Here is a 24,218-nt window from a genome sequence, read left to right on the forward strand (position 1 = left end):
ATATAGTCAGTGTTAGACTAACTTCATCATATCAGCTTTAGTGTGGCCCACTCACCCATAGCTGTGCCACAAGTATCAATAACGACCCAAGTTGTTGCCAACTGTGACTTTTTGGGGTGGCTGTAGCTCATGAAGGTCATCTACTAAAACAGTATGTTGGGGGTTTAATCGCTGGCCTCTGTAAGCCAGAGCTCGATACTGAACCCTAAATTGCTCTCTGATGTGTTATGTGAATGTTAGATATACTTAGGCATAGAAAAACTGTGTTTCTTGAAGTTGTTGTTTAAAGTGCTTTGAGTGCACTAGAAAAGTGGAATAGAGATATATAAGAACCAGTCCATTTACTTTACTTGGGTTTTCTGACAAATATAATATAATATAATATAATATAATATAATATAATATAATGAAAAGATTAATATTTACGTGGTAGAAATATGGTATGAGCATCACTATTTGTGGAACATGGTTATGGATATTTCCACATAACTTTGCTATTGAAACAAACATTATATTGAGAAAATCAATTCAAACTCAGCGGCAAATAGAATCATTGTCATTACTTATGTTGTGTTTTTTAAATGAAATATGTGTCAGTTTCTTTCTTTTTCATTATTATTATAATTTTATTAAGATGGTTTAAGACATTTCATAACTTTGAACAATAATATTCACTCTCCTTTTGCATTTCACTCTGATTGGGTGATCTCATGATGACTCATATGAATAAGTGCAATAACATAACCATCATAGTTTTTAATGCACTGCATTAGACTCTTAGAGATTATGTTGGAGATGCATTGTTGTCAGCACAATTTCTATAGGGCTACAGTGGATTATGCATTATGAATTCAACCGTTTGTAATTATCTTTGGCTGCTTTTTTGTGTCTTTAAACTTGCTTATATTATGTTCTTTGATGCTTCTGTAGCTGAAAGACAGCTCCAAAGGACCTGGTTTAAAGAACCTGGTTTAAAGATAGGGGATGTGAGAAGTGGTTCTAGTTTACCTCAATGTGTAAAACTGGAAAGAAGTGAGCTTCTAGCCTTGCACTTGGATGGCGATGTTGTGATTGGAGGGTTTTTCCCTCTGCATTATGTTGCCAGTGATCCACAGTATAGCTACAAAACTAAACCAGAAACTACATCTTGCAGCGGGTGAGTATAAGTGTACAGTTTATATCTTTTGAGTCTTCATTTTTGTTTTTCTTCCCCCACTGTCTATGGTTCAGAGAGATAATTTACATTGTGTGTTTGTGTTAATGTGATTGCTTTATTGCTAAAGAATACTCACCTTATTTCTCGACAGCTTTGACCTCAGAGCCTTTCGCTGGATGATGACCATGGTGTTTGCAGTGGAGGAAATTAACCGTAATTCAAGTCTATTACCAGGTGTTAAACTAGGCTACCAGATTATGGACAGTTGTGACCATGTCCACACCAGTCTGAAAGTTCTTTTTTCCTTAGTCAGTCACTCTGAAGCAGTGAAAAGTCAGGTTAAAGAAATACTTGAAACTGAAAACAGAGGTACTGAAATGAAGACATTAACAACTGTAGGAGTAACAACAAAACAAATGAAAAATAGAGGTACTAAAGTTAAAACCATAATGCATAACAGCCTTAAAAATACAGAAAAATATATAAAGGAAAACACAACAGAAGAAATAAAGACAAGAGAGTCTTCCACATGTCTGTATTATTCTCCGGTGCCTGCTGTGATTGGTTTTGCATCCTCTTCCCCTACAAGAGCTGTAGCTCAAACACTTGGCCCTTTCAACATACCACTGGTAATAAATTGCTTAATCACATTTAATAATGTTTTATGGTTAGAGTTTGTTTTAAGTCAGTTTTATAAAATAACCCATCTCTCTATAGGTGAGTTATTTTGCCACTTGTACCTGTCTTACTGATAAGCAATTGTACCCATCATTCTTGAGAACTGTGCCAAGTGATCTCTTTCAAGTTAGAGGCCTTGTACAGCTTGTCACTTTCTTTGGCTGGTTCTGGGTAGGCACAATAGGGACCACGGTGAGATAAAGACTTTTTGGAAATATAAAATTAGTTAGATTTAAATAACAACATTATCTTAAAGTCATTTATGTATATATATTTCAGGATGACTATAGTCTTTATGGGATCCAAGCATTCTCTGATCTATTTGGACAACAAGGTGGGTGTGTAGAATTTCATCTCACTATCTCAAAATCATCCACAGTGGCTGAGATACAAAAAATAGCAGACAAATTACAGAGTTCAACTGCTCGGGTTGTGGTGGTCTTTGCCACAGAAGGCCAGCTGGTAGATTTGTTCTCAGAAGTAAGTATCTCAGCTGTTAAGTCTGCCAGTGTGTGATTAGGCATATAGCATGAAATATTTTGCAGTACTTCCATAATAAAATACAAAAATCAAATGAAACTGATCATAAAATATTTTTTGTTTGTTTGCTTTTCCTTTGTTTGTGCCTCTACAGCTTGCCAGGAGAAATGTAACAGGGATACAGTGGATAGCCAGTGAAGCCTGGGTGACTGCTAGCCGACTGGCTTCACCAAATTTCCACTCTCTTCTGGAGGGAACACTGGGCTTCTCCTTCCCTGGAGTCAGCATCCCTGGCTTGAAAGAGTTTCTTTTAAATGTCCGACCTTCTCCCAAACCAGGAATGGAATTTGTCAATATGTTCTGGGAAGAGCAGTTTGGTTGTAAGCTAGAGTTTCAAAGAGACAGAACCAACAAATATGAACAGGATACTCAGGATAACTTTAAAGATCCAAATACTTATCAAATAGACCCTCAAAATAGTTCAGGTTACATGGCCGGACTTATTGTGGGACAAAAATATGTATTTAATGTGCCGGATTATATAGATTATGCAGGTGTGGTTGAAAAGCCTTTATGCACAGGTTTAGAGGATCTCAGATATGTTTACAGCAGTTATAGTGATGTAACTAAGGTCAGAATATCCTATAATGTGTATAAAGCTGTATATGCTATTGCCCATGCGCTGCACACTTTTTTGAACTGTGATTCTGTGGGACCTAGCAGGGGATTATGTGAGAAGCACAGCTCATTTTCAAATGGTCAGGTAATTGAAATTATGACAAAATATGTTACACAAGGTTTGTGAACGTTCTTTTGAAATCATCTGTTTTGTTTGTCAGTGTTGATTTTTTTTTATTCTATTTCATGCAGTTTCTTCAACATCTGAAAATTGTGAATTTTACCAACCAGTTTCATGAAAATGTATATTTTGACTCCAATGGGGAGCCAGTCCCTCTCTATGATATCATTAATTGGCAGAAGGACAGCACAGATGAAATTAGGTAAAACATAATAGTTAATGATGCAATTGAAGTGTGAGTATTCATAAACAAGAAGCTTTATTTATATTCATTTTACTCTATTGCTATTATTTGGCCTGATTGCAATTTTAAATAATTTATTGGGAATTTTTTTTATGCCAGATTTATCAAAGTTGGAAGCTATGATGGTTCAGCTCCTCAAAGACAGCAACTGCACATAGTGAAGGACATGACTGTATGGACAAAAGGACAGTCACGGGTAGGTCATTGTTACCCCAAACTCCTTATGCCACTTAAAACTAAACATTTTTAAGCTGTTGAAAATTATTTGATAAACTGTGTCAAATTCTCTAAAACAATCTATTGATTCACATTATTATATCATTTTCCTGTTCCTTGTTCAGGTTCCTTTATCTCAATGTAGTGCTCCATGTCCCCCTGGCAGCAGGCAGGCCACACGCCAAGGAGAGCCCAAATGCTGCTTTGATTGTTTGCCCTGTGCAGATGGAGAGATCAGCAACCAGACCGGTAGCCCATATATATTTTTTGTTTTTTTCAAAATGCTATTAAAGTTATTTAAAATGACAGATATGTAATGAATAGTTTCTGACTGTTTACATGCATATTTCTGTGCTCTGTGTTTTCAAAGGTTCCACTGAATGTATTAAATGTCCAGAATACTTCTGGTCAGACAAAGAAAAAGTGAAATGTGTTGCAGGAGTAGAAGAATTCCTGTCTTTCTATGACAAAATGGGAATCATCCTGGTAGCAATTACCTTGCTGGGTTTCATACTGACCACCATCATCACCATTGTTTTTCATCGTTTCCGCTATACACCCATCGTCAAGGCAAACAATGCAGAAATAAGTTTCTTGCTTCTCCTGTCACTCAAGCTCTGTTTCCTGTGTTCTCTGGTGTTCATTGGTCAGCCCTCTTGGTGGACATGTAGGCTCCGCCAGGCAGCATTTGGGATCAGCTTTGTCCTGTGTTTGTCCTGCCTCCTTGTTAAGACTATTGTGGTCCTCCTGGCTTTCCGGGCGAACGTACCAGGTTCCAGGGGTCAGATGCTGTTTGGAACATCTCAGCAGAGGATTCTGATCTTGTGCACTACAGCTCCTCAGGTTGGAAGAATATGAAACTGTCTAAATGTAATGGTTTTTGAATATTGCACATGTTTGGTACTTCTTGTATTCTTCTATCATCCAATCCTTCCCCCCAGATCTGCCTCTGTACTGGTTGGGTCTTGGGCGCACCTCCCTTTCCATTCAGAAATCCAAACTACCAAGCTTCAACTGGAAAAGTGAGTAAAGCACCAAGACTGTACTTTATTTCTTTATTTTGATATTACCATCAGCCATAACCATAGTCTTAAATGTTCTAATCCTTATAGTTCAGGACTTCAGGATTAGAACATAGTTCAATGTAGTAAGTGAGTAATCAGTTGTTAAAATATAACACAAATCATCTCTCTGTACTAATATTAAAAAATGTTGAACATTATCATAAAATAAGTATAATCACATAAAATGTACCATCTCTCAAAATCCATACTAACACATTTCTGGACATCTTTAGATCGTTGTGGAGTGTAAAGAGCCATGGCCTCCAGGGTTTTACCTGCTGCTTGGCTACATTGGCCTACTGGCCTTTGCCTGTCTTCTCCTGGCATTCCTTGGACGCAAACTACCAGACAGGTTCAATGAAGCAAAGTTCATCACCTTCAGCATGCTGATTTTCTGGGCTGTGTGGATTTCTTTCATTCCAGCTTATGTCAGTTCTCCTGGAAACTTTTCTGTGGCAGTGGAAATATTTGCTATCTTAGCATCTAGTTATGGGTTGTTGCTCTGTATTTTTGTGCCCAAATGCTATATCATTTTACTGCACCCTGAGAAAAATATTAAAAAAGGTATGACCAGAAAATGTTGTAGATGAACATCTATATAACATATGTTTTTCAGAGTAAACATGTTATGTCATCTCAGTTAAAAGAGAATAAAACAAAATACTAAATAAGAGATCTTTGTTTTGTTGATTTATTTTTTAAGCTTATGTTTTTATCACGCACAGGTGGATTAGTACATCACTTAACAGTTGTAACGGCAGTCTGGCAACAAAGGAGCGCCTAGCAGGTCCAGCGGGCATGTGGTGTGGAGGTTAGCCGGATAACTCGAAGCCAGTCAGTTAAATCGAACAACAGACCTTTATTCCTTTTTAGCAACATAAAACCATACAAGCCAGGTCTCCACGGCTCTACTCTTTCTGTACATAGATGTGTGGGGATCGGTAGTCGCCAGCGCCAGTCCGTTACAATGATGAGGTCTCTCTCTGGACAGCCACGCGAGCAACATGTAACAGCTGCCACTATACTCACACACAAACTAGAGCCGTGTCCAAATTCATAGGCTGCATACTCCTGAGGACTCTGCCTGTCTACGCGGGCCGGGTCCTCCGAGGGCCAGGTAGGCCGGAAGTGAGTGGCTGAGGAATTGGACGGTCTAGCCTTCAAATTTGCATCACCAGCTGTCTCGTTGGAGTTTAATAAACTCAGCCGTCTGCTCCTTGCTATCTAAAATATAACAGGACAGTGGCGTAAATTCTCGATCATCTCACACTACTGTTTAATAAGTTTTCTGTTTGACGTTTATTCTAAGTGACTTATATATAATGTTTAACCTGACTGGCGAAAGACCACACGGGGTCTGAAAACAATGTGCTGGGAGTCCAGTGTTCTCTCCGGCTCTAGTGAGCCTCAACTTTCCAGTTAGCTATCAGGCTGATGGGTAACAGATGTCTCTGAAAACGTCGGAGCACTTTTGCAAATATGTGATGTCTTGATATTTGAAGTTTACACAATTACATTCTCGCCTGAAAATATCTTAAAAGTTTATTTTGTGATCCAGAAAGAGTAATATGAGTAATATTAAAACTAAGTAGCTGCTGTCATTGTTGGAAACTGGAATTGGCTGGGTTGCGCTATGACTTCTGGGATATGGTGGGCCACGAAGGGAACACCTGACCCATCCTTCAAATCTGGGGAAAATAAGGACGCATTTGTCGGCTGTATTTGGAAGAGTCTGTGAATTTGGACAGCCTTCGTCACATTGCCGTTGACGTAATCGTCTTACAAATGCAGCCTCAGGAGGATGCAGCCTATGAATTTGGAAACCCCCTAGGAGACTCCCCCCAAATACTACCATAGTAGGACAACCTCCCCCCTAGTAGTGCTATAACACAATAAGGGTTGTTACACAGTGCATCTTTAAAAATATTTTAATTACCCAACTTACTTCTTGTATTGTAAGCTACTGACCAGCTACTGAAGAAACTACAATTAGTTGCCATTTGAAACTGCACCACAGTTTATAAAGGCCAATGACTTCTCTAATAAAAAGCACAGTTTACCATCACAAAAATATTTGATACTGATACTGGCTGATACTAACTATAGTTAGCCTACACATATGAGCATGTTTATTTCTTTGTCCCATAGTCTTCAGATTTGGAAGGATAGCATATTAATATATATGAATATATACAATAACATACTGGCTTACATACAATAAGTGGGCCAGTTACAATGTTCCCTCTAATTTTTCATGTGTCTGAGCGAACACACAAACTCCCTGAGCGGTCCCTTGGACCACTGTGAGCGACAGCAGACGTGTGTACTGTGGTCACGCCAGCATCGAATCCATCCAAGTCACATGGTTTATTAAAATAATCAAATTACAGCATTGTAGTGTTCTGTTGCAGAGTGTAGCAACTCTGATTAAACACCAAGCTAAACCTCTGTCAATGAATACACGAGTCTGAGTAGAGTTGACTTTTTACTCACAATTTTCATTTGACAAGCTGTGAAAACTGTGGTTGAAAAGAAATACAGAATAGAAAAAATGATTGTGTTTACATAAATATTGTATCACGAAATAACTCAAAATATGACTTTACATCTTTGTGTTAGCTTGAGCAACAGTAATGATCATCAAAATGAATGCCTTTTTTAACATATACATATCAACCCTCATGAACGACAAATAAAATATAGTTTTTAAAAAACACCTCTATTTATGCTTTTTTTAACACCTTCATCATGACATATATACACTTACGTGTATGTAAGGGAGGTTATTAGCAAGTTCACCTTCAAAATTAAATCTTCTTAACATTTTTAACTCTTTTTACTGTTCTTTTTAACTTAAATACATACAAATGAATTGTTATAAAGCAAACATTAAAGATAAATGGCATAAATGCCTTTAAGGCATCACAAGCATTTACATTTATGTTAGACTACTTTTAATTAACTGCTTTAGCCCACTTACAATGAAAATTTAAAAAAAAAAGATCTTGTTCATGACCTGTGTAGTATGTTAACGCTATTGGAAGTAAAAAATAACTTGAACTCCAATTTATACACACAACTTTCTTTCTTTCTTTTTTATAAAGCTGTGACTTGTATTATGAGTGGTTTGGGAGTGGTTTGGGAGAGAGTCCGGTAACTCTCTGTCTGCAAAATACAGTATATAATATCCAATGTTGAGTTATGCAAACAACAAAGTTTTTTGCAGATGTTTACCAAAAAATGCAGCCAAGGCATTGTTTTAAACAAACCTTTCAAACTATTTACAAAACAATCAGGTGCTCTGCATGAAATTTGATGCCACATAAATTATTTACTCCAAAAAATAATTTCTTTCCACTATGAGATAAAGGAGAACATCACAAGCCTGATATCTGCAGCCCTGACAACAGGAGATGTATCACTCCTGTAACACCTGTAACATTCAGCAGTCGCCTCATTGTTCTGACACACACAACAAAACTATTGACTACACTACACACTAACTACAGAAGACAACACACTAAGTACATAAGATTTGCACTAAACGTCGCAAATCTCTCACATCTCAAAGCACCCCCTTCACTCCTAAAACTCCCCCCCCCCCCTCCTAAACAACTAAATGCCATGTTGCCATATCATTTTTTGATTTTTGTTAACATAACTCTGGTTTTACATGGCCCATCAACACAATTTAAAAACTGGTATAAAGTCCACACTTTTTCCGTCAATTGTTCCGTCTGTCCTGCTCACATCTCCAATGGTTGTGCACGTTGTCATTAACGTGGCTTCACTCCACATTAGCCACGCCGCTTTGCTAACTAAAACACTGGTGTTGGCACATAAGGAGCCTGTCAACGACGTTGATTAGCTGCGTATATACGAATGTGAATCGCATTATTGGCTGGACTATGGGATGGGATGGCATCGTTCTAATCCCATACGGGAGCAGCCAGTCACTTACTGACTAACACTGCAACAGAATTGTTGAAGTTTTAATTTTAATTTCAATTCAGGTTAGATTTTTTTCTGTGCGCAATGCAGATTTTCTGTGAGCAGAGACCATGCCAGCAGTGCGCAACTGTGCACGCGTGCAGCTTAGAGGGAACATTGGCCAGGTACCTACACATTTAATGAGATATCACATTATAACTAAAAGAGGATTACGTTCAACAGCAGGTCTCAGTTTTTCTATATAATAAATTAACAATGTTTTAGTAAATGAAAGAAACCTGTCAGCACCAATCTTTTTGCTTAAACTGTAAGAAATAAATGAAAAAACTGATAGACAATTCTGGTAGTGTATTCCCCAGACTGCCCTGTAATTATGAAGTAGAATGTTTTTGTTAATTCATAGAAAATGTACTATTTTTATTATTTATTTTACTTTGTACATATATATTGTACAAAGTAAAAAAAATTTGTTCTTTTCAGTCATCTAATTATTCATCTATTACTTTATTACTCTAGCATGAATGGGTGAGGACTTTATCAGCGTGACATGTTGTAAAATTTATTAAATAACAGTTTTCCATAGCTATTTGTGTGGCCAAATTGGAGCTACCCCTGCTTTACTGGGTTGTGATGGGGTGCTACAAAGGGGGCAGATCTCTCTGCCAGTACCAAGAAAGAAAACCATTAAGTTTTCGAATCAGTCGTCTTTTTCATTAAGTGGCCTGATCAGAAGACCAAGAACACTTTGGAATCACTGGTGTAGAAGATGTTCAGCAGGTTTGGGGAACCAGAATCACACAGACCAGGGCAGGAACTCTGAAGACCCAGCCAGGTGGGCAATGAAGAGACGCTCTACTTTTACAAGTCCTCCCACAGACAATGTTGTCTCCCCCCAACTTATTATCAAATTTCTTTAACGCTAATATAACATTTTCTTTTCTTTTCTTTTAAAAAAAAAAAAAAAAAAAAAATATATATATATATATATATATATATATATATATATATATATATATATATATATATATATATATATATATATATGTTTGTTTTCTTCTACAGTCTACTACACTATATTCCCTGTTCTAATAATCTAATCTAATAATCCAAACCAAATCCAGAAAAAGTTGGGATCTTGTGTAAAGTGTAAATAAACAAAATGCAATAATTTGCCAATCTCTGTTTTATTCCCAGTATAACACAGAAAAACATAACAATTTTTTAAATTGAGAAAATGCACTGTTGAAAAAAATATATCAACTAATTTTTGATGGAAGCAACCCATCCCAAATAAATTGGGACAGGCCCATGTTTACCACTGTGTAGCATCCCCTCTTCTTCCAACAGCAATGTGTAAAGGTCTGGGAACTGAGGAGACCAGTTGCTGGGATTTTAACTTGTCTTTGGCCCACAGGAGAGAGTGGCCTTTTTGAATCATGCTAACATATAGTTTCTTCTTGCAAGATAGAGCTTTAACTCACATTTGTAGATGATATGGGAAACTATGTTCTCTGAGAAAACATTTGATTATATTGCATACATTGACCATATATTATGGGTGACATATTCAAATTCCACAAAACTTAATGTTGAAGAATATTATTCTTAAATTGTTCAACAATGTAGATGCAGAATTTGGCAGTTTGCCATACCCCTGATCATCTATAGTTCTGAGAAACTCTGTCTCTCTAAGATGTTCTTTTTATAACTAATCAGGTTACTAACCTGCTGCCAGTTAACCTAACTAGTTGCAAAATGTTCCTCCTCCTTTCTTCAGTACCACTTTCTTCTCCAGCCTGATCACGACTTTTTGGGAAATAGATTTGTATATTAGAATTGGTCAAGAAATAATATTAAACAGTGAATAGAAATTTCAAATCAAACAACTTTAAAATGGTTAACTGATTACTTCTTTTCTTTTCCCATTAGGTGCTGTTTTGTATTTTTTTCTGGTTTTAATAAAATTATGTAACACTTTGGAGCAAACAGACAGAATAGCAAGCCAAAGCTGGAGGCCAAAATGGCAAAGGATTCAACTGCATCTGCATAATTTCCAGGGGAGCTGATATAAGCAGGAATAAATGCCAGCCACACAGCACAGAAGATCAGCATGCTAAAAGTGATAAACTTGGCCTCATTGAAGTTGCCTGGCAACTTGCGTGCCAGAAATGCCAGTACAAAGCAGAGACAGGCCTGGAGACCAATATATCCTAAAACACACCAGAATGCAAGGCTTGATCCTACGCTACACTCCAATATGATCATTGAGCGTTCGTATTTAGTATTTTGTGAAGGATAAGGGTGTGCATCAATTAGCCAAGCGCCACAAATAACTACTTGAACAAGAGTGCAGCTGAAAATAATGGCCCTCTGCTGCTTGGGTCCCAACCACTTCATGATGTTTTCCCCTGGACGGGTGGCAGTGAAAGCAGCCAGCACCACCAGTGTCTTTCCCAGGATGCAGGAGATGCAAAGTGAAAATGTAATGCTAAAGACAGTGTGACGCAGCATGCAGGACCAAAATGTTGGCTCTCCAATGAAAACCAGAGAACAAAGGAAACACAGTGTTAAAGCAAATAAGATAAAGAAACTAAGTTCAGAGTTATTGATACGGACAATGGCAGTGTTTCTGTGGTAAAAGAACACTGCTAAAACAACTATAGTGAGACAAGCTCCCACCACAGAAGTGACTGTCAGGGCTATACCTAAGGAATCATAGGCCAAAAACTCCACTTTTTTGGCGATACAGGCTGTTCTGTCTTTGTTTGACCAGAAGTCCTCGGGACAAAATGTGCATTCTATTGCATCTGAAAGACAGAGAGTCAAAAAGCAAGAGTTCATTTAAATATTGCCTAATTGTATCAGAACATTACATTTAAAATGCTGCGACTTGTAATACTTAGATTTAAACTCACTTGTCTGATTGCTAATCTTGCCATTGTCACATGGTACACAGTCAAAGCAGCAGACAGGCTCCCCACGACGGACAGCCTTCCGGGACCCTGGAAGACAGCTGGCACTGCATACAGACACTGGCACCTGGCAAGGTAGAAAGCATATGAATCCCAACTCTGATGAGTGAAAGAATGTCCTACGAATATAATAGTTAGTTACTGAATTATTTGCTTGGGCCAATGATCATACAAACAATTAAATAAAGGCTAATTGCTTAATCAAATAAGAATCAAAATATGTATTCCTCAAATTCTTCTGTTTAAAGTCAGTGTAAATAAATGCCTGGATTTTATAATGTAGGTTATAATGTAGGTTAAAATTTGTGTCAGTTTAACCCCTGGAAAACTATGCTCAATATTTTCTCCTTCCTCACTTATTAAATAATAGAACCATACTTTTTTCCCCTTTATTCATTTAGTCAATGTAACCAGGAAAAAAAATTGAAAAGGCTTTGCTGTCATTTGCCCACAGAGAAAGGAGTTACTACCTACAAATTTATTCCCTGTAATATTTATGCATCTATCATCAAAACAGAAAAAAGTTATTGTAGCTTCAAGGTATTTAACTTAGCTGCTTTAAAACAGTCATGATGGAATTTGAATGTAGAATTACAAATGCCTTTGATAAGTTGTGCCGTAAGGATTACAGAGAGGATTGAGTATCAAACATACCTTAGCCTTATGTCTCGTTTTGAATACTGACTGTTTACTATCCATGTATGCAAAGGGATGGACATCAGATCCAAACTGTCCTGCACACCTGACTTACCTCCATCTTAACCTACAGAACTTCAACAGTTGACATCTGAAGGTAAAAACACAGTGTGAGCAGCTTGCCTCACTCTGATCCCCTGCCCACATTATCATGTCCTCCTGGATCACCAGCTCCTCTCCAGCAGGTTTGGTTCCATCAAACAGCCCCACGTTGACAAATTCAATGTTCCCGCTTGTGCCTCGCTGCCAGTTGATAATATCATAATAGGGTATAGAGTCACCCTTCAAGTCAAAGTTTACCTCTTCCCCAGCAATTATAAATTTCACTTCCTGCAGGTAGTACTGGAGCTTGAGAAACCATTACATAACATGAAACACTTAAACAGACATACAGCAGACAAGACTTTAAGTGGTATTAACTAATGGTAAGTATTCTGGACTATACCTGCCAAGGCAGTACATTGTCACTTTGTGCACATGACTGGTTCTTAAAAGGCCCACTGCCTGGTTGACACATGAGAAGGTTGTGCAGGGAATGAGCAATTGCATATACAGCCTTATATACATTATAGGCCACTCTAGGGCTTGATGTATTCAAGTAGGCTGAATGCTGTTTCAGTGGTGACTCTTGCCCTGAGCAAGGTGGCAACTGGGAGGCAGAAGACAGTGAAGGACTACAGCCATACAGAGCCTCCCACAGCTCCTTTACCAGCATATTATTGGGATACCTCTGTGGGTTTACGGTTTCCAAGTAGTTGCTGAGTCTTGAGATATAACCTTTTCTGATGCCAAACCCGACTGTACCTCCCAGATAGGGGTAATACTCTTTCCCTGTAAAGACAGATGCTGTGACCCAGGCCTCACTAGCCACCCACTGGATTCCAGTGATGTTCTGCTTCATGTAGTCTCTCAAGAAAGGCGTCATTTCCCCCTCAGCTGAAAATACTACCACCACTCTTGCCAAAGAGCTACGCATTACCTTTTATAAAGATAATGCATGAGGAAGAAGGAAAGAGTTTGCAAGGAAGAGGGAAGGCAAAATACATCATTTTAAAACATGGCGACAGGAAAAGGCACATTGATATGATTTTAGATTTTTGTAATAATCTCATCTGTTGGCATTTGGGGTTAGATTGACTAAAGGCCTGTGCCAGTCTAAAAACACTATTTTGGGATTAAAAAGCAGCTTTTGTAAGGATTTTTGTTCCTGATATACTACAAGTCAATGTTGTTTTGGTAACTGAAAATCACAGACAGGGCTATTTTTTTAATGGCTGGCCTCATGGCATACTCTTTTTTTTTAAGCAATTCTCTTGCAGAGTGCAAAATTTGCTGTCACAAGTATGTAAACATATCACACCGGTGTGATGTTTGCATATTTCCTTAGTTAAATTTAAGACAGAAAAAAATTCTTATTTTGTGCCTGATGGAGTAGTGCTGTTGGTAGAAGCATTCATGTATCAGTAGTATACAAAAATGTAACTAGCGTAGTGTCCGAACCTTGGCTCTGTCTACTGATTTTTTCCTTTACAATACGGGTATTTTGAATCAAACTGAGCAGTTTAAACTCTCTTTTTACTTTAAATGATCAAACTGCATTATATTTGCAAACCTCTTTCAGCATTAGGAATTCAGAAGTTTTCAAGTGAAAAAGGAAAAACAGCTTTCTAATAAAAGTCATATCAGGGATGGTCTCTACCTACCTGCATGATCTCCAGTGCCCTCTGTTGATTGTAGAGCAGAGGAATCATTTCTTGGTATGCCACACACACGCTGGTACCCTGTAGTTCTCTCATTAAGCCTTGCACAGCAAAACGGCCATATTCATGATCTCCTCGCACCACCCCCACCCAAGTCCAGTTAAAGCGTACCAGCAGCTGAGCAATTGCTTTCACCTGGGTTCAACAGAATAAATTCAGCTTACTCAGTTCACTGACATATTTTAAAAATGTTGAAGTCTTAATATGCTATTTAGACTCTGATGTAGTATATCAGTGGAAGACCAAATTAATTAATTACATTACTGGTATTTAGTCTGAATATTTTAAATCTTACTTATTTACTTAATATTCAGTGTAGTGATTACCTGCAGTGCAGTGTAGTTTCAAAACTACACCACAAAATGCCATGGTTTGTAAATCACTACATTGGTTATACATTGTGGTTATTTCAGTAAGGGAACAACTGAAAATACATAAAGATTCAACATCTATATTTTAAATGATAGAGCACTGACAAATCATTCTGTTTGTTTTGTTTTCAGGCCCTTACCTGATAATCATCATTAGGGATTACCCTGAAAAAGGTAGGGTATTTTGTTCTGTCAGTGAAACATGCACATGAAGAAAAGTAACTGATCTGTGTAAAGCAAAAAAAAGGAGAGGAGAGTATAACAGATCATAATGATGACTTGCAGGTTTGGAGGATTTAGAACTAAAAGAGGCATTATTACCATTGGGATTTGGAATGGCTGGAGGATTCTTGACACCACAATGGACTGAGCAGAACCAGATTCACCAATTACAGCAAGGAGTGGAGAAGCACCGCTACACATGGGAGAGTCATCTTCACTCATCCCGTTTAGTACAGCCATAGCAGCTCTCTGGCCAGTCAGTGGATATGCACACGAATCAAAGATTTTGTACCCCAGGGTGTAATTTGGCAAAAGCTCCAGATTCTGGTTTACCTCCTCAACTGCCAGCCTCATCGTTTGAGCCCAGCGGAAAGCCCTGGGATCAAATCTGTGGCTCAGAAGACAGAAAAATACAATACACATTACACACAACAAGAGTGGAGAAACACTGAAAACAGTGTTTTCGTTTCGAGCGTTGTTCTGATTTAAAATTAGTAGTAATTTGACTTACAGCTGTCTTGTGCATTAGCACAGTAGATTACTTTTCCCCTGTTTTCTTACTCTCTCTTTCTTACAGCAAGTTAGGCATATTGTCTAAAACTTTAGATAACATTAACACTGTATTGTAGTAAATAGCATGTATAAATACTCCATATAACAATACAGTCCACAGGCAGTGCAACAAAATGACACATTATTCAATAAATAATAGATAGACAGAAACAGTGTACTATGCTCACCCATTACACTTCACTGGCGGTGGTTTGTAGGTACAGTTAAGGTCTGGCATTTCTTGGTTATAATGAAGGGGAAAGATTCCTGCAATAATGTAGTCACCCTCAGCTATAAAGCCTGGCTCAAAGCTGTTTTGAAGAATGCACACTTTTCCTGCAGATGTGGCTGAAGAGGTAAAATTAGAGGTTTGTATGTAAACTAAGGTAAGTATACCAACATGATAAAGCAAAGGAAGAAAGGTAAGTAGATGCATAGTGTTACACATTCCCACAAAAACAGGAAAAGTTTTTAGGCAACGTTATATACTGTATCTAAAGTCAGTATATGGCCCTCCCATTATCAGTATATCCAATCCAGAGCTGTGTGGTTTGGTCATCAGCAGCCCCACCTCATTTACTAAAAATGTTTACTGCACTCTGAATGGCATTGTACTGGAGTTAGAATATATTTTAAATATTTTATTGGGAAAACATACATCAATTAAACGCCAATACATTTTAATATATTAAATTATGTTTAGTCTTTAAAGAAAGGATTAATTAATAAAGTTTACTTATGATGACCAGTAAGGTTTTCTTGTGCGTGGCTGTGTGTCATTTTGTCTGTAAACGTTTTGATTGAATTTCCATAAATCGTTGTAGGGGGTGAGGTCATGTTAACATATCCAGCATGATAACATATCCCAAGGTCTATTAGCGATTATAATGCTATATAGAGTGATTTAAAACTATGCTTCTTACTGCCATTGTTTGTATTAACAACATACAGGCATATAGGGAATGATATATGGGAATTCTAAATATAACATTATGTTGGATCTCTGACCTCTTCCTCAAGGTCAAAAAAGTTTTACCTTTTTTGACCTTGAAACCTACATAATGTTTATATAGAATTTATATAAACATTATGTAGGACGTTAAGAGTAAATACTGTCCAGACACTGAGTTGCCTTGGAGGAGGTTTGCAATCTAGGAGTGGTTCTTGTTTAACTGAAAATTTCCCTGCCCTTTTGCAGGGAAATTTTAGTAGTATAATTACAGTCTGTTATGCTCATTTGTTTTGAGAAGTGAGTTACCGTAAGTGTTTGCATTGGAACAGAATATCTTTTGTTTTGTCACATGTCAGAGAAGACTTACATAGCAAAGTGATAAACAAAAACAAAGGTGTGCCTCTGGGTAATTTCTAATGCTAGAATAACAATTTCTAATGCGGAAAGGATCCATAAACTGCAATATGTAAGTAGTTTTGGTCCTTTACACAACTTTGTTTGTATATTCAAGAAAAAAATGCAAAAATAAACAAAAAAATGCAAAAATAAACAAATTTAATTTGGTTCAAGTAATTTCTTCAACAACTGTGCAAAGGTGCCCCAGAGCATATTCAGCAGCAGTAAGATATAAGATGAAAGGTGGGGCACACACCCTGAAAAGCACAACCAAAGAGCTTGGATTGCATACAGGAAAATTGGTGATGCATATGGATTAGAAATCCCTGACTTCCAATGGTAAAGTCCAAAGTGTCTGAGTGATAACAGGAGCATTAATGGCCAAGATGGATAGCATATCCAGCCTATTCAAAGCAAAACATTAGTGGTCTCTGTCCTGAAGATAAAATGCAAAACCCTGAAACCCTCTGGTAGAGGACCAAGCTTGAAAATAAGACACAGACAAAACCCAAGGGGGTGAGAGGGATACGTATCCAATTTAACTCAATTCAGTTAAATTCAATCCACTTCAATTCATTTCAGTTCAATGGTGTAAAATATTCCGCCAGTGAACCCAAGAGCATTGGAGACATGTTCTCTGGAATGACAAACCATGCTTCTCTCTCTTGCAGTTTAATGGATGAGTCTAGGTTTGGCTTTTGCTAGGCAAACAGTACTTGTCTGACTGAGTTGAAGAGTTAAAGCTGTTTTAGTTGTATAGAGTGGGACAATATCATATTAAAGCTATGGGATGTCAGTCAAATTAATATTATTAATGTGTGTGTGTGTGTGTGCGTGTGTGCGTGCGTGCGTGCGTGCGTGCGTGCGTGTGTATTTCACCCAATAGCATGCTCTAAATTACCTACTGGTTACCTTAAGTGATGTTTCAGCCCCTTTGTGGGCAGTCCTCTCAGATCTGTGTCCCACAGTATATAACTAAACTGTGTCTGTAAATATCATATTTCTTGTTTTCTTTTTATGTATTTTCTATCATTAAGGTTTTACAGCATTCCTTCAAACCTGAGTTAGCTATGACATTGTTGATTGCATGGCTTTTTATATTTCTTTATCTTATGAACAACAAACATGGCTCAGCTGCTGTTTTGGATAACTGTGTTTTTTTGGGAGAAGAGGATAAAAATAGTCTTTACGAGGATGGAGATGTAGTTATAGGGGGTTTATTTCCTTTACATTACAGTCCTGTGTTTTCTCATTCAACCTATAAAGAAAAACCAAAAACTAATATGTATAAGTAGTAAGTGATTATTATTCACAGTAGTTAACACACATTTGCTACTGTAACACACAAACTCATTTATGTCTGTTTACGGTTTACATGTGTGTGTTTGTGTGATGTGTATCGTATGATTAAATGTTTCTACACTTCTGTATAGTTTCAGCTCTCGTGCCTTGCGGTGGATGCAGACCATGACTTTCACAATTAAAGAAATCAATGGCCGCAGTGATCTCCTGCCACACCTAAAGCTAGGTTTTCACATCCATGACAGTTGTGATGACATACCTGTTTCTCTGAGAGCTTCTTTGTTGTTGGTTAATGGGCAGCCAGACAAAGGCTTCAGAGCCGAGAGTTTCTACAGAGACAAAGTTCTAAAAACCAATGGCTATAACGTAGGCTGTGATGCTGTTCGCCAAACTGTGTCTTCAGTAATCATAGGAGATGCTGGCTCTGGGGTGTCTATGGCACTGCTTCGAAGTCTGGGTTGTTTCCATATCCCTCTGGTGAGACAGTCTGACCTGCATCTGCTAGTGCTGAATGTAATACTCCTGTGTTTGTAATTACACCTTTATCAGGTTTTCAGTGTCGATTAACTAATTATATTTTAAGAAATATATAAATACATTCAAATGTAAAAACATTTTCAACTTACCCTCTTTTTTTTAATAAGTAGTAGACTTACAGCTCTCTCTTTCTGCATTTTAAATAGTGTGAAAATCCTATATCAGTGGATCATTATGAGGGCAGTGGTATTATATTGTTGATCCTTGTTTCACAGCCCTTTCAGCAACTCATCATGCTAATGGTTAACTAATGTTTGCTGTAAATCTAGGTGAGCTATTTTGCATCCTGCAGCTGTCTGAGTAACCAAAGGGAGTTCCCTACCTTTATGCGCACCATGCCTAGTGACACCTTCCAGATTAGAGCTCTGGCTCAACTGGTTAGTTATTTTGGCTGGACCTGGGTGGGAGTGATTGGTGTGGAATCTGATTATGCCCGTTTTGCCATCCAGCTCTTCCTTCAGGAGTCAGTGCACTATGGTGTGTGTGCTGCCTACACACATTTCTACCCTGTAGTGGTCAGTCAGCAGGCTCTAGATGACCTACTGAATGTCATTCAGGTACCTCTGCATCTATGTTAATATATTTTTATATCTATATATTTGTAGAATTAGTAATAAAAATGACTTGTTTCATATTTATTATATTTAAAATATTAACTTTAAGAAAGAAGAATATTCAAAGAGGACCTAGTTTCTACATACAATCCATTATTTAGGATTTTTACAATTAATTAAGTATTAAATATATCTAAATTTCCCATTATTAGTTTTCATCCTCAAAGGTCATCATTAACTTTTCTGGTGAGTCGGAGATGCAGAGTATTCTGAGAGAGATCATGCGTCGGAACATGACTGGCCTGCAGTGGATTGCAAGTGAGGCATGGGCCACTGCCAAGTCACTCTGGGAAAAGTCTGGAGATCTTCTGATGGGAACATTAGGATTTGCGATCAGGAGAGCTGCCACAATTCCTGGGCTTAAACAACATCTCACCAGTCTTACAGCATCCTCTCTTCATAAATCAGCTTTCCTGGCAGAATTTTGGGAAGAGACTTTTGACTGTCGACTAAATGGGTCACTGAATACCCATTCTCATGGCTCTGACAATTTCTTTGACAGACAGCCATGTAAAGGGACAGAGGATTTAAATGATGTTTACTCTCCTTATTCTGATGTGACACAGCTAAGAGTGTCATATAATATCTACAAGGCTGTGTACCTAGTTGCCTATGCCCTACAAGATTTGAGTAATTGCAAAGTAGGAAAGGGGCCTTTTCTTAATGGCACGTGTGCAGACCCCAAAAATTTTAAACCGTGGCAGGTGAGTCAAATTATGGGTTCAATGTTATCTTAAAATACTGAAGTCAAATGTCCCATATATTTTCTTTAAATAACATTTTATTTCTTTTTGTTACAGCTCATTCACTATATGAAACATGCAAATTTCTCAGCACTGGGAGAGAAAGTCAATTTTGATCAAAATGGTGACCCCATTGCTTATTATGATCTAATGAACTGGCAGAGGGCGCCTGATGGCTCTCTTAATTTGGTGAAAGTCGGCTTCTATGATGCCTCATTACCTGGACACAGCCTAGTTATTAATGACTCAGTGATCCAGTGGCCTCTAGGAAAGAAGGTGTGTTCTCCGAAAACAGGCCTGAGACCATGTTCACCTTTTAGACTGTTGTATGCACTGTTGATCAAAACATCAACTTATTTGTTCTTATTAGTGTGCAGCATATTTTGTTGTTAACATTAGAATTACCAAGGGGTCGTTTTGAAACCCTGGAATTTAAAAATCAAATTATTCTGTTAAATTAACAGCCCATCTTCTCGCATTTGGTGACTTTTCAAGTTGATTTATTACTGGATGCGTGGGATAATAAAATAAATAAATTATGACCACTTATATCTGGAACTTGACACCATAGAAATATGTAAACAACAACCCTGAATGCTGAATTGCCTAGCAGCATATTTTATTTACAGACATTTAAATATGAAGGCTGCAATAACATGAGCCAAGGCTAGCTAGATCTGATTGACAGATAACTATATCAGGGACTTTTATTAGATAAAAGGATGGGTTTTCGAGTTGGGTCAGAGTTGGGGAGTGCATGACGGAACAGGAGGAGAAATGTGTGGGTTGTTGGCTGAGCAACAGAGAAGCCATAGCTGAATTGAGCAGAGTCCAGAGTGTAGAGTGCTAATCAGAGACCACAAGAGCCAAATCAGACAGGTTTCAGGCCAGAGGAGCATAGCTGAAGCAGTGAAGCGCTGCATACTCAGCAGACCAGTATGGACACTCAAAGAGAGCCAGGGGCTGAGAATGTAGGCTGTGACAAACTTTCACCATTGTATGTTTACAATAATGAATGTATTGAAGTTATTAATGTTGACCTCATATTAATGACCATAAGTTGCAGTTGAATGCATATACCATAGTAATATACATACATTTGTGAACACCACAAATTATTTACAAAGTTAGCATTTCACTTTATTTCACTTTAATGTAATTCATGGCTATGCTGATCTTTTCTTTTTTTAAAGACATAATATAGCTCAAAAAAAAAACCCCAAACATATAGCGCTCATAATAAAAATTATAATTGGTACCCTTGTATTCGTTGCTTGAAGTTTTATTAAAACTTTATTATTCAGCTTTTTCCATAATACCTGTAAGCTTGACTTGGGTTTACTTTGTAAATCTATAATGCATATTTATTCTCATATAGAACAAGTTACTTTTGGATTTGTGTATAAAAATAAAATTTGACTCTATAGTTTCTGAGCGATTAAACTCCCTGTCAGGCTATCCAGTCTGTATGCAGCAGCAGCTGTCCACCAGGTACTCGCGTCGTCAGGAGAAAGGGGGAACCCATCTGCTGTTATGACTGTGTTCCCTGTACTGAGGGAGAAGTTAGTAATAAGACTGGTATGTTTTCCTTCTTTATTTTTAATCCAAACATATATTTTTATGTTGGCATTTAAAATTTGGCTTTAATAAAGTAAAAGTTATGTTCTCTGTTCATCACCAGATTCTTTGGAGTGCTCACACTGTTCAGCAGACACATGGTCCAATACAGCCAGGAACCTCTGTATACCAAGGACTACTGAATATCTATCTTACTATGAGTTTATGGGTATTCTATTATGTGTTGCATCTGTTTTTGGAGCCTGTCTTTCCCTTTTCATCATCACCATATTCATTTCATTTAAAGACACACCACTGGTTCGAGCCAACAATATGGAACTGAGTTTTCTCCTCTTGGCATTCCTTGCCATTTGTTTCCTTGTTGGCTTGCTGTTTATTGGTGTGCCTTCAGACTGGCTTTGCCGTATTAGGTACCCAGCATTTGGGATCAGTTTTGCCCTCTGCATATCATGCCTCCTCGCCAAGACAGCAGTGGTTCTGATGGCATTTAGATCCACACTACCAAGAAGTAATGTTATGAAATGGTTTGGATCTAACCAGCAGAGAGCCAGTGTGCTTTTAGGAACAGCTGTCCAGGTAGAAATCTTGACGCTATCAATATTGATTCATAGTGTCACTTAAAAATGACCATTCTCCTGTTATTTTTGAATTCTTTCAGGTAATAATCTGTTTTATCTGGCTGCTCACTAGTCCACCTCATGCCAACAATAATACAGATTACCACGGGGCTACCATCATCAAGGAGTGTGTCCCCGGTTCAGAGGTCGGCTTCTGGTCTGTTCTTGGATACATTGGCATCCTGGCTTGTGGGTGCCTTCTAATGGCTTTTTTAGCTCGAAACCTGCCTGATAATTTTAATGAGGCAAAGTTCATTGCTTTCAGCATGTTAATATTTTTTGCAGTGTGGATTACTTTTATCCCAGTCTATGTGAGCACAGCTGGAAAATATACAGTAGCGGTTCACATTTTTGCCATTTTAGCTTCAGCTTTTGCACTTCTTTTTTGCATTTTTGTTCCAAAGTGCTATATTATATTGCTAAGACCAGAAAAAAACTGCAAAAAAAAAATCATGCAAAGATGAAACTACATTTTTTGGTGTTAAAAAGTGTAATAAATAAGAAATAGATTTTAAACACATAAACCTACGCTTGTGTTGCTAAACCTGGAATTTAAATTAAAAAAACAAAAAAAACTAAACAAATTGAAATTCTCTTGCGTCATATGAACAGCATGCAACAATTATACAACCTACATGCGCTGACCTGTAAGAACTTTCTTATTTGGAGAGTCGATAGACCTGGGTACATGCTTGTTGTAACATCTTTTCTCTGATTGTCAAGTGATAGTCCATAATAAATTTATATCTACTTTTCACTGCCTCTGTCTCCTTATGAATTATTTCTACCTGAAGTACTCTGAAGAGATCGTATCTTTAATTTTCTATGTCACACTGAATAACCTGGAAAAATAAATATAGAAAATATGTTTTATTTTAAAATGATAATGAGACAGTTTTTGGAAGAACTTCCCATTACAGCTTGGTAATTTGGTAACAGTGAGGTAACCGGTGAAAAAAATATTTTAATAATAGGCCATTAAATTCAATTACCAAAGCAATAATCAAGGAAAAATATGAATATATTCATAACAATATGGTAGATAGATGATATGGTAGATTGTAGACAAAATTACAAAATGTAAAATGTAAGGATAGTCATGTTGGTTTTTACATTTTATTGCTGAAGTCTGTTCTCACAACAGAAACAATTCCAAAAACAGTTGATTCTCTTCATCTGGACATAGTGTTTTTTTAGAGGGAGAAACGATTCGTTTACTCCAAGGTTATTATCGTTAACGAAAACTAACGAAATAATGAAAACTAGAAGTGAAAAAACATTTTCGTTAACGGAAATAAATGTAAAAAACAAAAAAAGGAAAACTAACTAAAACTGTAATGAGTGTTCACAAAACTAACTAAAATTAACTGAATTTATAGCAAAAATGTGTTTAGTTTTCATTGATGTGTGTGTGTCATACAATAGTCAAGGGTGAAAATGAATTTTAGTTTCCAGATTTTTTTCTTGCTGTGTCTCATTATGCCAGCAGGTGGCAGTACGTTAGTCGAGTCGTCTGTGTTGCTGCTCCGTCCACACGCAGAATCATGTCAGGAAAAGTCTGGAGAAAGCGCCAGAGTCCAATTTGGGATTACTTTGAATATGACTGTGTTTTGGATAAAGCAAGTGTCTTGTAGTGGAAAGAGATAAATTATGAGGGACATTTCTAAAGGGAAAAAAAATCCCACAAACCTTAAAGTGCACTTGAAAAGCTGACACAAGAAGGCTAACCTAGCTTACCTTGAGAAGGTAAGGGAGCACACTCAACCCTCATCCCCAGAAAACAGAAGCTAACCCCAGGCAAGGCAGCGTGATGCATCCCGAGACAACAGGACGGGGATATCTACATAACTGTGTGAGTCAATTGCCTTCAAAAAGTTTATCAATTCACTTGAACCAAAATTACGAACACCCGGTGCTGCAAGAGTTAATAGTCTCATTGGGGCCAAGATATACATTTTATAGTTGCCTGGTATCAATGGTTGTTCATCTGCCTTTATTTATTTATTTATGTATGTATTTATTTATTTATTTAAAGAACCCATAGGTGGGAATGTGAGTTGTCTGTCTCTGCGTGTTAGCCCTGCGACAGACAGGCGACCTGTCCAGGGTGCAGGGTATGGTAGCTGGAATAGCAACATACCCAAGGATAAGCAGAAGAGAATGACTGATATGATGAAACTGGGATTTTGTTACACTTAATTTTTGCAAACACAAATAAAACTATAACTGAAACTAATCAAAACTAAACTGAAACTAAGGATTTTCAAAAAAATAAAAATTAAACTAAACTAGCAAACAATTGGTAAAAACTAATTAAA

At 37.5% G+C, this 24,218-nt stretch overlaps 3 protein-coding genes across 3 annotated transcripts; 2 read left to right on the forward strand and 1 right to left on the reverse strand.

The window, feature by feature from the left end:
• Nucleotides 1-1,341: 1,341 nt before the first annotated feature.
• LOC308401092 (extracellular calcium-sensing receptor-like) lies at nucleotides 1,342-5,227 on the forward strand (the record flags this gene model as incomplete). Its single annotated transcript, XM_080889153.1, has 9 exons — nucleotides 1,342-1,369; nucleotides 2,091-2,314; nucleotides 2,469-3,077; nucleotides 3,185-3,315; nucleotides 3,457-3,553; nucleotides 3,699-3,822; nucleotides 3,944-4,416; nucleotides 4,515-4,595; nucleotides 4,871-5,227. The coding sequence occupies 9 exons, from the start codon at nucleotides 1,342-1,344 to the stop codon at nucleotides 5,225-5,227; spliced, it is 2,124 nt and encodes a 707-aa protein (XP_080745279.1).
• Nucleotides 5,228-10,493: 5,266 nt separating this feature from the next.
• LOC308401093 (extracellular calcium-sensing receptor-like) lies at nucleotides 10,494-15,609 on the reverse strand (the record flags this gene model as incomplete). Its single annotated transcript, XM_080889154.1, has 9 exons — nucleotides 10,494-11,395; nucleotides 11,504-11,627; nucleotides 12,380-12,604; nucleotides 12,702-13,235; nucleotides 13,960-14,151; nucleotides 14,528-14,614; nucleotides 14,709-14,997; nucleotides 15,350-15,509; nucleotides 15,606-15,609. 9 exons carry the CDS (start codon nucleotides 15,607-15,609, stop codon nucleotides 10,494-10,496), a joined length of 2,517 nt encoding a protein of 838 aa, XP_080745280.1.
• Nucleotides 15,610-17,703: 2,094 nt separating this feature from the next.
• LOC308401094 (extracellular calcium-sensing receptor-like) lies at nucleotides 17,704-22,364 on the forward strand (the record flags this gene model as incomplete). The annotated part of the gene is made up of 9 exons (XM_080889155.1): nucleotides 17,704-17,711; nucleotides 17,943-18,288; nucleotides 18,618-18,905; nucleotides 19,115-19,666; nucleotides 19,763-19,981; nucleotides 21,160-21,283; nucleotides 21,387-21,446; nucleotides 21,570-21,859; nucleotides 21,942-22,364. 9 exons carry the CDS (start codon nucleotides 17,704-17,706, stop codon nucleotides 22,362-22,364), a joined length of 2,310 nt encoding a protein of 769 aa, XP_080745281.1.
• Nucleotides 22,365-24,218: the final 1,854 nt, after the last annotated feature.

Source organism: Rhamphochromis sp. 'chilingali', assembly GCF_963969265.1.
Source record: "Rhamphochromis sp. 'chilingali' genome assembly, chromosome: 8".
In the NCBI taxonomy this organism is placed as follows: Eukaryota; Metazoa; Chordata; class Actinopteri; order Cichliformes; family Cichlidae; genus Rhamphochromis; species Rhamphochromis sp. 'chilingali'.